The sequence below is a fragment of the Leptonychotes weddellii genome, chromosome 16 (genome assembly GCF_054177405.1).
Source record: "Leptonychotes weddellii isolate Sample4059 chromosome 16, ASM5417740v2, whole genome shotgun sequence".
Classification (NCBI taxonomy): domain Eukaryota; kingdom Metazoa; phylum Chordata; class Mammalia; order Carnivora; family Phocidae; genus Leptonychotes; species Leptonychotes weddellii.
The window spans coordinates 35,937,323-35,950,147 of NC_138384.1; the positions used below are offsets into that span (position 1 = coordinate 35,937,323).

The following is a 12,825-nucleotide window of genomic DNA, read 5'->3' on the forward strand; positions in this document are numbered from 1 at the left end:
CCTTCTTTCCTCCCACTCTCTCTCTCTTTCTCCCGAGTTGCCTTAGCCATGGACATCGGAGTTCCAGTGTCTCGGAATCCTTCCAGAGGTTTAGAAGGGGACTCCACCTACACAAACCTAAGAGTGATGTATATAAAGCGCGTATCTGTGCATATCCGGAAGCACAGGCACTTTCCCAGCAGGTGGCGGGGTGGGAGTGAAGGTGGACGGGAGGTTGCTGGCAGGGAGAGGGTCTCGGGGGCCAATGGGTGGGGGCGGGCAGACAACACGGAGCACCAGCCACGCGGCGGGACTTCTGGGTGGCTTCCAGCTTCTCCCAGGCGCGTCCTCCTGACCGGCTCCACGCGGAGCTAGGATGGGTTATCATGGCTGCCAGAGCCTCCGAGGCAACTCCTGCCGGGTCCGGCTCTCACAGGACGGGTTCGAGAACTCCCAGGCACAGACGAGAGGCAAGCCCGCCTGCACATTCCTGCACCTGCACTCACAACTTCACTTAGGTTCGCGGAGGAGAAAGGGCTGAAGGCTTTTGGCCCTTCGAGGCTTCCGTAGCGAGGGGGCGGGGCCCGGAAGGGGCAGGATGGCGGCGCTGGACAGTGACAGTGATGAGGACTTGGTCAGCTATGGGACAGGCCTGGAGCCGCTGGAAGAAGGTGCGGGCCAGATTGGTCGCTGGGTTCTGTGAGAAAGAGGTCCAGGATTCGGGGCAAAAACACTCAACCCTGTGCCGGGCCTCGGGTGGCCCCGGGGCAAGGCTCTCTCGCCACTGGTGTCGGGAACAGAGACGAGAGAAACGTGCGGTGTGCTTTCGGAGCGCTCACGTTCTGGAGGGATGGATGTGAGATCCTGAGGGGTGGGAAACAAAGATGACGAAACAGGCTCGTGTGAGAACGGGGGGTCGTCAGGCATTGTCTTCCCTAGGAGAGGACGTTTGAGCTCAGACTTGAAACAGAGGGAGGAACCAACCATATGAAGATCTGGATAGGAGAGCATTTCAGTTAGAGGGAGCAGCAAGTGCAAAATTTTCTCGAGTCAGAGCCAGTTTGACAAATTGAGGGACCGGCAGGACTGGTGTGGGTGGAGCCGACGGCACCAGTGGGAGACTGGTAGAGATGATGTTAGAGGGGGAGGCAGGGGCTGCATCTACGTGGTATGTTAAGGGTGTTTGGATTTTATACTAAGTGTAGAAGAGCCATTGCGGGGTTTTACACAAGGGAGAGATGTATATTTTAAGATTATTTCGCGCTGGATTTTGAGAATAGGCGGGTTGAGGGTGGTGGTGGGCAAGACTGAAGGAGGGAGATTAGCAAAAAGAAGTCTGGAGATGAGGATGGCTTGGACTGGGGTGTTAGCACTGGCGGGGATAAGTAATGGTCTGGGTAGAGGTGTAGGTTGAAGGCAGAGCAGACTGGACTTGCTGCTGAAATGTGGGGCTGAGGGCAAGGTGAAGTAAGGTTCTCTCCCATGTTTCTGGTCTGATCCCTTAACGACTCGATTTGTTAAGCAATGTATTGAGTGCCCAGTAAGGACTGATGGCAGTTCTAGCCCTGTGGGAAGGACCAAGGAAGCATGGTAGCTAGGAGTTACTTGCAGGCCTTCTGTTGGTGGGACTTTATTTCCCACCCTGACCACATATTGCCAGGTTAGTTGTACTTCTGTACTTTCCACTGACGACCCTTTTGTTCCCTACCAGCAGTTCTAATCATTAGAAACTTTTGCTGGACACTGGCCCTATTTCTACCCTCTACTTACAAAAGACAGAGGGACACTAGTCTCCTGAAAGCTTCTTTGTGTTTGAAGACAGCTCTTGCATTTCCTCTAAGACATCTCTGTACTACACTCAACATCCTCTAATATATTCAGTTTAAAGTCCTTGAAACCCCAATTTGTCAGAGCCTTTCTCCAAGTATGGGACCAGAGTGTGGGTAGAGCAGGGCTACCATTGGTATGTTCTTCATTCTAGACTGTAGTTCTTTATTTTTTTAAAAGGTTTTATTTATTCATTTGAGAGAGAGAGTGAATGAGAGCACAAGCTGGGGGAGCGGCAGGCAGAGGGAGAAGCAGACTCCCCACTAAGCAGGGAGCCTGACGCGGGGCTCCATCCCAGGAACCTGGGATCATGACCTGAGCCGAAGGCAGACACTTAACCGACTGAGGCACCCAGGTGCCCTAGACTGTAGTTCTTTAATACGAGCTAAGATCACATTAGCCTTACTGGCAAACGCATCACCTCATGATCTCAAAGAATTTGTTGACAAAGATCCTGTATTGGAGGAGTTTCAAATCTAGTTGAAAACAAAAGTACAAGGTTTGCAAGTGCTACCTTATATGATATAGAGAGGAAATAGCCTACACAAGCTAGCAGAGAAATCTGGGAGAGCAGGATGGGATCCCTTGAAAACTGGTTAGATTTCACTATGCAGGAAGAGGGCAGGGGTTAAACATGCATGGGTGGAGGTTATTACAGCCAGGTGGGGCAGCTGTTTATACATTTCTGTATTTCTTGTCTTATACTCATTTCCTTGTGGGTGACATATTGTACCATCAACTATTTGATCTGCATTTTTCTAATTCTTCCTCTTCGATCATGCACAGAATCTGAAATGAAGCCTAGTGGCCTAACCATGCTTTTGAAATGGAAGGAAGGGGCTTTGGATTTGTAGACCCTTTTTGCCCCCAGTCTAAGATCATTCTTTAACTTCTCAGCACTGGAAGTTTTTGAAGATTGAGTCATTGTTTCCTATGCACTTTGAAGTGTAAATATACTCTGAGTACATTTTACAGTATAACATACTAGACCAATAATCACTTTCCTTCTGCTTTGAAGTTTTAGTGACAGGTTAGACAAGCATTGGTAGAGGAGGAACTCTACCACTTAAAGTTGCTGGCCCTGACAGAAAGGTTTACTGGTTAAGAGACAGGGGCCGAAGTGCTTGTCACACACAGACCCATAGGCACATAGGCTCTCTGGCCTGCAAGGAAGGGGGCACCAGCACTTACCAACTCTCATTAGATACTTTTAGTTGGCTCTGGAATTCTCCTCATCTCTGGTTCATCCTGTACTCAGATTAATTTTAGGACGATTTTCCTCTTTGACGTTATGACTTTCCCACTTAACACTATCTGTGGCTCCATCACCCCCAGGACCATACCACAGACCCCGAAGCACTGTTTTCAAGGCCTTCTGCCCTGTCTGCCCTTCCAGTTCCATCTTCTGCTCCTTCCCTGCCTTCTGGTCAGACTAGACTACTTTTTCAAAATATCTGACATTATCTTTTTAGATTTCCTGTTTACTGATGGAGTTAATACTTCTGTTGGGAATTGTGTGTCTGTCAGTAGCTGTCAGATTCTGCTCATGCTGAGGGACACTGTGATGTGGTCCTTGTACATCATCAGAAGAGTTCCTATATATTCAGGTCTCCTCCCCTGGGCTCTGAGGGCCCTGGAGACAGGGACAGAGTTGTGGTTAGTTTTCCACACCCAGGGTCTAGTACAGGGCTGCTTCCATGGTGAAGGATAGCATGGGTGATATCCCTGGCTTGGAAGTAGAATTAAGATCTGATTGCAGCTTTGTGCTTATTAGCCGTGGTCATTGGGGCAGTTACTGAATCAGAGCGTCCTTATCAGGTACAATGAATGAGATAATATGTGTGAAAAGAAGGGATTACTTGTTATTAGTAGCAGTAATTATAAGAGGGCCTGGCTAAGATGTCACCTCCTCCCTGGAGTTTTCTCCTGATGTGATTAGAGGTGGCGCCTCCTCCTCAGGAGCCCTGTGGGCCCCCGCAGGCCATGCTGGTTGGCCCTCATTATCTGCCGCCACAGTTTCCTCTTAGCTGTCTGCAGATCTTATCCCCCCTTCCTGATTAAGAGCACCTTGAGAACCGAGCAAGAATAGCACCTCGCATTGGCAGGCCCTGCGCTCTCACCCTAACCCTGTGGTTCTCAATTGGGGCTGATTTTGCCCCTCAGTGGACATTTGGCAATGTCTGAAGACATTTTTGTTTGTCATGTGGGAGGGCGGGGCATGCTTACTGCCTGGCATCTGGTGTTCCAGGCTAGGGATGCTGCTAAACATCCTACGGTACACAGGACCGTCCCATAACAAAGAATTATCCAGTATCAGCTGCCCATAGTGCTGAAGTTGAGAAACCCCCCTTAGCCAGTAGTCATGCCAGGTGCACACATGGTAGTGGATCGTGTGTAATGTATTTCTAAGAAACAGTGACAATCTTGTATTAGGGGACCCAAGTTGTAATTCAGTTCTTCAGAGTGAAATGAAATTGTAGCTGATATTGACCGAGCTTCGCTATGACTAGACACTGTGCTCAGGCCTCTGGGTGTGCACCAGCCTACCAGGTAGGTTCTGTTTCTTACCCTACTTTTACAGTTGGGGAGGCTGAGACTTGGAGAGATCAAGTAACTTGGCCAAGTTCACCAAGCTAGCAAGTAGTAGGAGAGGGGGATTTGAACCCAGATCTCCTGGTCTTCAGAACCTGAGCTCTTGACTGCCCTGCTATGGGTTATACTCCAGAAATGACTTAAAGACCTCACAAGCTACTAGGAAGAATTTAGCACTGTGAGGCTAGAAGTTCCTCTACTTTTTGTTCGATCTTCCAGAAGGAGTAACTGGCTTAATTATTGAATTAACAGGTACATATGGCCTTTCCTACTGTATATAATAATAATAATAATAATGGCAGCTAGTATTTTAACAGTGTTTATTGTGTATCTCTTCTTGCTAAGCACTTTATAGGCATTATCTTATTCAGTTTGCATAACAACTCTATGAAATAGCTATTACTATTCATGTCACCCCCATTTTACGGTTGAGGAAATTGAGGCATAGAGAAGTCAAGATGATGGAAGTCCTGGTGTTGGGAAGGTGGGGTGACAGCGCTGTGACTCTCAACTCTGTGCCTTTAACTGCTCTATAACTTGCTTTCTGTGCTGAATGTTTGAAAATAAGTTGATGGTTACTTTTTATTTTAAATAGATTCAGAATTCTGAATTGCAGTTGATAAAATTAGGCAGTAATGTGTGTAATAGTGCCTGAAAGTTTAAACCTAAGGAACTTTTAGACTTTACTAAGTTCCTTTTTGCTTATGTGTTGTAGCAACCCACCCGTGTTCAGCAGAGCAGGAAAAGGATTATGTCTAAAGAGCAGTAACTATGGAATCAGGAGATTGCCAGAAATAAGGAAACTCTTAAGATTTGGGGAGAATGGGCAATACCAAAGGAAAAAATCTGGACTCGGGATGCTGTGAAGTTCTAGGAGAGATACAGAATTGTTCCTTCTGTCGCAAACCTCTGCCATGTGCCAGCCCAGCAACTTGCCTCCAGCACTGCCAGTAGGGTTTACCTCCATCTCTTTGAACCTCCCCCTACCACCACCATGTAATTCAGTTTACATGTTAGAATTTTGTGGGAATCAGGCCACTCTTGCTAAAATGTATGTCTAATACAAATAAGAGATGTCTATAATTGCCTTAGAACTATAAAGAAGCTTGATACCATGTGTTACTTTCTGAACTGTATAGCAGGTAAAGTCTAGGAATAAAAAACTTAATTAAAATTGTTATACTTGAGGGGCGTCCTGGTGGCTCAGTCTGTTGAGCATCGGACTCTTGCTTTCAGCTCAGGTCCTGAGCTCAGGGTCGTGGGATCCAGCCCTGCATTGGGCTCTGCGCTCAGTGCGGAATCAGCTTCAGATTCTCTCTCCCTCTCCTACTGTCCCTCCCCACCACTCTCTCTCTCAAATAAATGAACAACTCCTCTAAAAAAATTGTTATATTTGAAACTACAAGAAATAAACAGTTCATTATGTGTAAGAAACGACATTTTCCCTAAATTTTTTCTAATCCACCATCCCCTTCTCTCTCATTCAAAATATTTTTTTCAGGTGAAAGACCAAAGAAACCAATTCCTCTTCAGGATCAGACTGTCAGAGATGAAAAAGGAAGGTATAAACGATTTCATGGAGCCTTCAGTGGAGGTTTCTCTGCTGGGTACTTCAACACCGTTGGCTCAAAGGAAGGTATGATTTTCCTGCTTATAGCTATAATATTGCTGAAGCAAATGACTGAAATACCATGTTTCTTTCCTCTCCCTTAAAAAAAAAAAAAAACTTCTTTAAACATTTTAATACACACACCACAGACTTTTGTGTTCTTTCAGTGTTTGGCATGTTTGCGGAGTCCATTGGTGTGTTGTTCATTACCATCTGAGAGTGGAAGTTTTCCTTCACTTAAAGAAAAAAAAAATACATCCTAACCAGATGGTTAAATGATGATTGTGACTTCCGTTTTATATCGCGTCTTGCCACACACGAAGTGCTGTCACACAGATTCACTCAGGTAATCTTCATTTCACAAGACTCAGTGACTGAGGAGGGCAGGTGTCAGAGCTGCTGTGTAGGTGAGGCCACTGAGGGTCAGAGCCATTCCCTCCTGACACTGGGGACCACAGCAGCACTTGTCAGTACGTGCTGTCGACCCGAAGAAAAATCAGTTACAACTTGCACATGCAGTATTTAATAAGTTCTGCATTGTTTAAAGTAATGCATGTTTTTTAAACGTTCTCACATAGAAACTGGAAGAAAATGGCTTTTATATGTCAGATATGAGGATGGGATGAACGGAGTAACTCCTGTAGCAGTTGTTAAGAATAAGATGGGGCACGTCTTTTATAGATACATACAGTAACTTGTATAGAACAACAGTACAATAAAGATGAAAAAAGCAGTGCAAGAAAGAACTAGCCACGTAAGAAAAATAGTTGGGGTAAATAAGGTGGTTTAAAGTTTAGTATCCAGAATGTATAAAGAGCAGTGAGCAAATGATCAAAGTATTTGAACAGTTTACTCCAGAGGTGATAGAAACGCTATGGAGTATTCAGCCTTACTATTAGGAAAGGCAAAGTAAGGTAACTAAGGCACTATTAAACTTGCACACTTATTTTTAACATTACAAATGTAAAAAATGGCAGTAGGCTTTGTGAAGAAAGAAGGACACTAATAGACAGCTGACTGTTGCAATTTTAGCTGTGCTGCCTGCTGTAATAAGACCAGCTCACGTGATTGTCAGGTAGACTATGATAGGTTAATACACTGGAGTATCTCTTTACCATGGGGAGGACGGTGCAGAAATCGGGCAGAGACTACAGAACTCCAAAGTGGAGGAAGGCAGTAGCCTGGGAAAGCTGATCCTCACTCCTGGATAGCTGGGGCTGTCTCCCAGGCCTGCCCAGAAATCTGGTCTACCCACTGACCAAGAGTAGATCTGCCCCCATTCTCCTCAGGTCCACAAGACTCTTGTAGGAAATCAGAGAGGAGGTGTGTCAGTCTTAGAGAAAACTAAAAAAGTGTATCTTAGATGGTTACAGATACATTTGACCTCCAGACCATTCTCATGCTGTAGGCATGGCACATGCTTGGTGACCGTGGACAGGAAGCAGGGGTGGTGTTATAGGACTCAGGAGTGTGATGGAACAGGGGGCCTGGGGTGGGCACGGCCTGCCCTTAGACTAGCCAGGTTGAGTCCTTGTCCTCGGGCCGGGGCCCCCTGAATGTTCCCATTGCTTCTGTGCCTTGCTTCTGTGACTCTGGTTCTAGCCACCCTTTCATGGCTGACTCATGCACCCTGACCTAGTATTTCTGTGATATGTTAATAAGTTGGTGTCTGTTGTTATCCTGCTGGTCTCCAGAGTGGTCCTCCCTTTTAAGGTGACCTTGCATCTTTTTGCTCACATGCCACTTTCAATGTAATAATTTGATTTCTCTTGGTTCCAAATTCTTAGGGGGAAACCTCACAGTATCCCCTAAGTTCTGACAACAGGAGATGTGGGCATTAATATGTTTATGTCATGTAATCATGTCTATATGAGCAGGGAGGGAGCTAAGAGTTTGTAGGTATTGGGGGTTTCTTTTCTTTCTTTTCTTTTTTTAAATGAAAAGCTTCAGCCTTTATTAAATAAAAAGGAGGTAGAAGAAAAGTAAAGGAACAGGCCAGGTACCCCTCCTTCCAACCCCACATATACGGGCATACAAACAGACACAACCGAATAAATGACAGGGACAAGTCAGGGGGCAGACTGAAGGGCGGAGGGAGGCAGCACCCTCCGGGAGTGGGCCCGGACCCAAGGGTGCGCAGAGACCTGGGCCAGGGGCAGCCGATCTGAGGGGTTATGCTTGAGCAGCTTGGAGATGAGGTCCTGGGCTCCCATGGGCACAGAGGCGGGGAACTTCAGGTCCACCTTGACGATGCGCCGATACGTCTCATTGTGGGAAGCGCTCTCGAAGGGCGGGTTTCCCACCAGCAGCTCATAGCAGAGGACTGCGATGCACCACAGATCCACCTTCTTGTTGTGCGTGCACCCTTCAGTCATTTCTGGGGGCAGGTAGTCCAAGGTACCACACATCGTCTTCCTCCTCAGGGAGGGGGCATGCACAGACCAGCCAAAGTCAGTGATCTTCAGCTCTCCCTGGAACCCCAAGAGCAGATTCTCCGGCTTTATGTCTCTGTGAATCACCTTCTTCCCGTGGCAGTACATCAGAGCATCTGCCAGTTCTTCCATGATCGTGGCTGTTCGCTGCTCGTCAAAAGTGCGGCTCTTCTGCAGTTCCTTGTAGAGCTCCCCGGGGGGGGCGTACTCCAGAATCAAGGAGATCCTTTGCCGGTCATAGAAATAGTTGTAGAGGCGCAGGATGTTGGGATGCTGCAGGTGGGCCTGGATTTCAATCTCCCTGCGCAGTTGGTGCTCCACGCCCTCCTTTTCTGAGACTTGAAGAGGACCTTGAGAGCTACAATGAAATGGCTTTTCTTCTCCCAAGCCAAGTACACATTTCCAAACTTGCCTTTGCCCAGAGGACGCCCGATCTCAAAGTCGTCCGTGGTGAAGGAGCACGTTGAGAAGTTGGGTGTCCCACTGCTGTTCTCCACCACCTTCTGGGCAGGGGCAGCTTGGGCTGGGCGTTGGAGCGGCTCATGAGGACAAGCGCAGACGGGGTGGCAGGGTCCTTCCAGAGGACTCTCTGGGGCAGGGTGTTCAGGCCAGGCTGAGTCGTCTGCCGGCCGTAGGGCCAGGGGTGGGCGCTCTCCTTCTGGGCCATCCTTAGAGGGAAAGGGGGAGGAGAGCTGGGCACACAAGGGAAACAGGGCTGAAGCCCGTGGCACAGCCACCCTCCGGGCCGCGGGCAAACGACTCGGTATTGGGGGTTTCAAGCCCATAATTGCACTGTTACTGATTTAGTTATAAACCAAAATTGTAATATTCTAAATGCTTTTCTTTCAAGGATGGACACCCTCTTCCTTCGTGTCTTCACGACAGAACAGAGCAGACAAATCTGTTCTTGGTCCGGAAGACTTTATGGATGAAGAGGTGGGTAGGCAGAACTTTAATTGCCACGTAGCCGGTGGGATGTGTGCGGTTGGCTGTTGCAGCACCTTTACTCTCTCCAGAAAGTTCAGTGAACGATGCCTTCTTTGTTTGCAAAGCTTTATCTTTTAGGTATTTGGACTAGTGTGCTCTGTACATCAATGGATTCTTGTTCACTGGGATAATGTCTTATGCTGGGGCCAGTTTCTAAAGTTAAGAGTGGAGAGCAAAGTCATTTATAGGCAAATTTCCTTGAAAAGGCCCCAATTGCCCCAAAAGTACAGTACCCATGGAGCTGAGCCTGCAGCCTTCCTTCCATAGTGACTGCTGTACACACTGCAGTTGAAGGAACAGTGAACGACTAGACCAGCAAGGAGTGAAAGGGAGCCATGTGCAGACATCTGGGTCCATCATTAAAGCAATGATGACCGCCACCTTCTTAGGGGCAAATGGGGTTGGTGGGGGGGGGGGGGGAGGTCCTACTGGCCTGCGGGATGGGCTCCAGTTTTGTTTTGTTTTGTTTTTTTTAAAGATTTTATTTATTTATTTGACAGAGAGAGACACAGTGAGAGAGGGAACACAAGCAGGGGGAGTGGGAGAGGGAGAAGCAGGCTTCCCACTGAGCAGGGAGCCCGATGTGGGGCACCAGTTTGTTTTAAAATTAATCCTCTGTTGCCTTAAAACCTAGTCGTGGATGCATTTGTGATAAAGATGAACTCAAACACTCTATTAACACGCTTTAGGCTGCAGGTAACAGGCAAGCAGAGGTCCCCTTCCTATTTGACTAGCGTAATCTATAAGGAAGCGTGACTCACGCAACAAGACGTCTAGATGTCAACGAGACCCCAGGTCCTCTCCTCTCTGCCATCTTCTGCAAGTCAGCTTGTCCTCATACTAGCCCTCCCTGTGGTCCCACGGTGGCTGCAGGAGTTCCAGATGGCACATCCAGGATGACAACATCCAGTGGAAGGAGGACTTTTTTTCTTGGTACCTTTTCTTGAGAGCAAGGAAACCATTCACATGAGTCCTGCTGTGGATTTTCCCTCACATCTGCTTGGGCAGATTGTGGGTTTGTTTTGTTTTGTTTTTTAAGATTTATTTATTTATTTTGAGAGAGAGAGAGCACGTGCGTGTGGGGGAGGGAAGAGAAGGAGAGAGAAAATCTCCAGCAGACTCCCTGCTGAGCGGGAGCACAACATGGGGCTCCACCTCACGACCCTGAGATCATGCCCTGAGCCCAAACCAAGAGTCGGACGCTGACTGAGCCACCCAGGTGCCCCGGGCAGATTGTTTTACGTGCTCATTCTCGAAGCAGTCCTTGGCAAAGGAAATGGGCTCAAAGGACTGGCTTAGAAAAGACATGAACCCCCATTCGCTAACCCTCCTGTGGTCCCAGCATACACACCAGGACACCACTGGGGGAGTGCATGGTGGCACAGAGGAAGGCAGGCGCCTGCACACTTCACAGCTCTTTGAGGACCCAGGGAGAGGCACAGGCTGTTGGAAAGGCAGCCAACAGGAAATTCAAAAACACTTAAAGTATCGCGTAGACGCTTAGGAATGCTTGCTGGCTGTGACTCTAAGATTTGTCCCCTGCACTCTGACCTTTGAAATATTGTCCAAGAGGAACACACTTACTGTAAAAGTAATTAGTGTATTTTAATTACTTCCTGTCTTCTTAGCTTGGCTGTGCCTCATGTGGCCTCGCTGAGTGGCCATCGTCATGCCCTGTCCTCCGCCACCAGCCTTAGCTTATGGGCAGGGGCCAAAGTCAGATGTAAAGTCAGCTGCTGCATTGATCCCTAACTCAGTTGGGTAGTTTTTGTTTGTGTGTTTGTTTTTTAAAGTTTGTATTTATTCATTTAAGTAATCTCTACCCTCAACACAGGGCTCGAACTCACGACCCTGAGATCAAGAGTCACATGCTTTTCTGACTGAGCCAGCCAGGCGCCCCATCAATTGTGTAGTTTTAACTGGTTTTTTTTTTTTTTTTAAAGAAATAAAGCTATCTGATGTAATACAGTTAATCACTTACCAAATGATGTAAGTAATTCTGTTTGAATGTTTTTTTAAGGATCTTAGTGAATTTGGGATAGCACCTAAAGCGATTGTTACCACGGATGATTTTGCTTCCAAAACCAAAGATAGAATACGAGAAAAGGCCAGGCAGTTAGCAGCTGCTACTGCCCCCATTCCTGGAGCTACTCTGCTTGATGACCTCATAACACCAGCAAAGTAAGAATTTAATTCTAACTTTTCCGATCTTGGCATCACTGCTTTGCATATGTATAATGATCTTAATTACAAGTAGTTTGGTTACAAGTAGGAGAAGCCAACTTGAGTGAAAAAGGGGGTTTTGCCAAAAGGATCTTGCACTTTTATTGCATGGCATGTTCTAGAGCTCCAGTGACTAGCTGTGCTGCTGGGGCTCCTGGAGGCTGGTGAGCTGTTAGGAACGAGGGTGCCTTCCCTCCCACCCTTTCCCTCAAGCCTTAAGGGCTCTCTCCTGTCTGCCTCATTCTACCCTCTCTTTCTGCATATCTCCTTGTTCTGCTCCTGGGCGTGTAGCCTGATGTGGCCGCCTCAGACTCATGGTTTCCCAAACCACAGACTTGACAAGGACCATATAGAGTCCCTAGGTGTCCATTCCAAAGGCCCAGCAGAGAGGGCTTCGGATCGACTTCCTCAGGCTGGGTGTGCACCCAAATCCAGTCAGCTGTCCACGGCAGGGCCATGCACTGCTGATGCGGAGGGGGGTGGGCTGTATTTAAGGGCTCAGGCACGACAAGGGCGTGAGCTGGACAGGGACTCAAAGGCTGCTTATTTCCTACTGTCCTCTAGTATTATAAAAGGAAGTTCACATTCAGTGCCTTGATATCCTAGATTATCTATTGGTTTTGAATTGCTGAGAAAAATGGGTTGGAAGGAAGGACAAGGAATCGGCCCTCGAGTAAAGAGAAAACCACGCCGACAGAAACCTGGTATGTATACTGATTGTCACCCATTCTGTAGCATACTTTTTTTTTTTTTTTTTGAGAGAGTGAGAGTGAGAGAGGGAGCATGAGCGGTGGGGGGGCGGGGTGGGGAGCAGAGGGAGAAGGAGAAGCAGACTCCCTGCTGAGCAGGGAACCTGACACAGGGCTCAATCTGAGAACCCTGGAATCATGACCTGGGCCAAAGTCAGACACTTAACTGACTGAGCCACCCCGGCGCCCCTGTAGCATACTTTCTAATGGCTACATGTTTCTTTTTATTTATTTATTTATTTATTTATTTGAGAGAGAGAGAATGAGAGAGAGCAAGCACATGAGAGGGGGGAGGGTCAGAGGGAGAAGCAGACTCCCCGCCGAGCAGGGAGCCCGATGCGGGACTCGATCCAGGGACTCCAGGATCATGACCTGAGCCGAAGGCAGTCGCTTAACCAGCTGAGCCACCCAGGCGCCCTAAAAAAAA

At 47.6% G+C, this 12,825-nt stretch overlaps 1 protein-coding gene and 1 pseudogene across 2 annotated transcripts in view; one reads left to right on the forward strand and one right to left on the reverse strand.

Annotated features, from left to right (window-relative positions):
- Window positions 1–326: 326 nt before the first annotated feature.
- GPATCH1 (G-patch domain containing 1) overlaps window positions 327–12,825 on the forward strand; it is a 44,969-nt gene continuing 32,470 nt past the window's right edge. The window contains exons 1-5 of one of the 2 annotated variants that reach the window (XM_081806681.1): window positions 327–650; window positions 5,900–6,034; window positions 9,290–9,375; window positions 11,447–11,607; window positions 12,256–12,353. In XM_081806681.1, coding sequence (XP_081662807.1) covers window positions 578–650; window positions 5,900–6,034; window positions 9,290–9,375; window positions 11,447–11,607; window positions 12,256–12,353 — 553 coding nt within the window. In that variant the 5' untranslated portion in view covers window positions 327–577. Of the gene's footprint in view, window positions 651–5,148; window positions 5,349–5,899; window positions 6,035–9,289; window positions 9,376–11,446; window positions 11,608–12,255; window positions 12,354–12,825 lie in introns of those variants that run through there. The other variant, XM_081806682.1, reaches the window with a different exon arrangement.
- LOC102745163 (aurora kinase B pseudogene) lies at window positions 7,925–9,194 on the reverse strand (annotated as a pseudogene).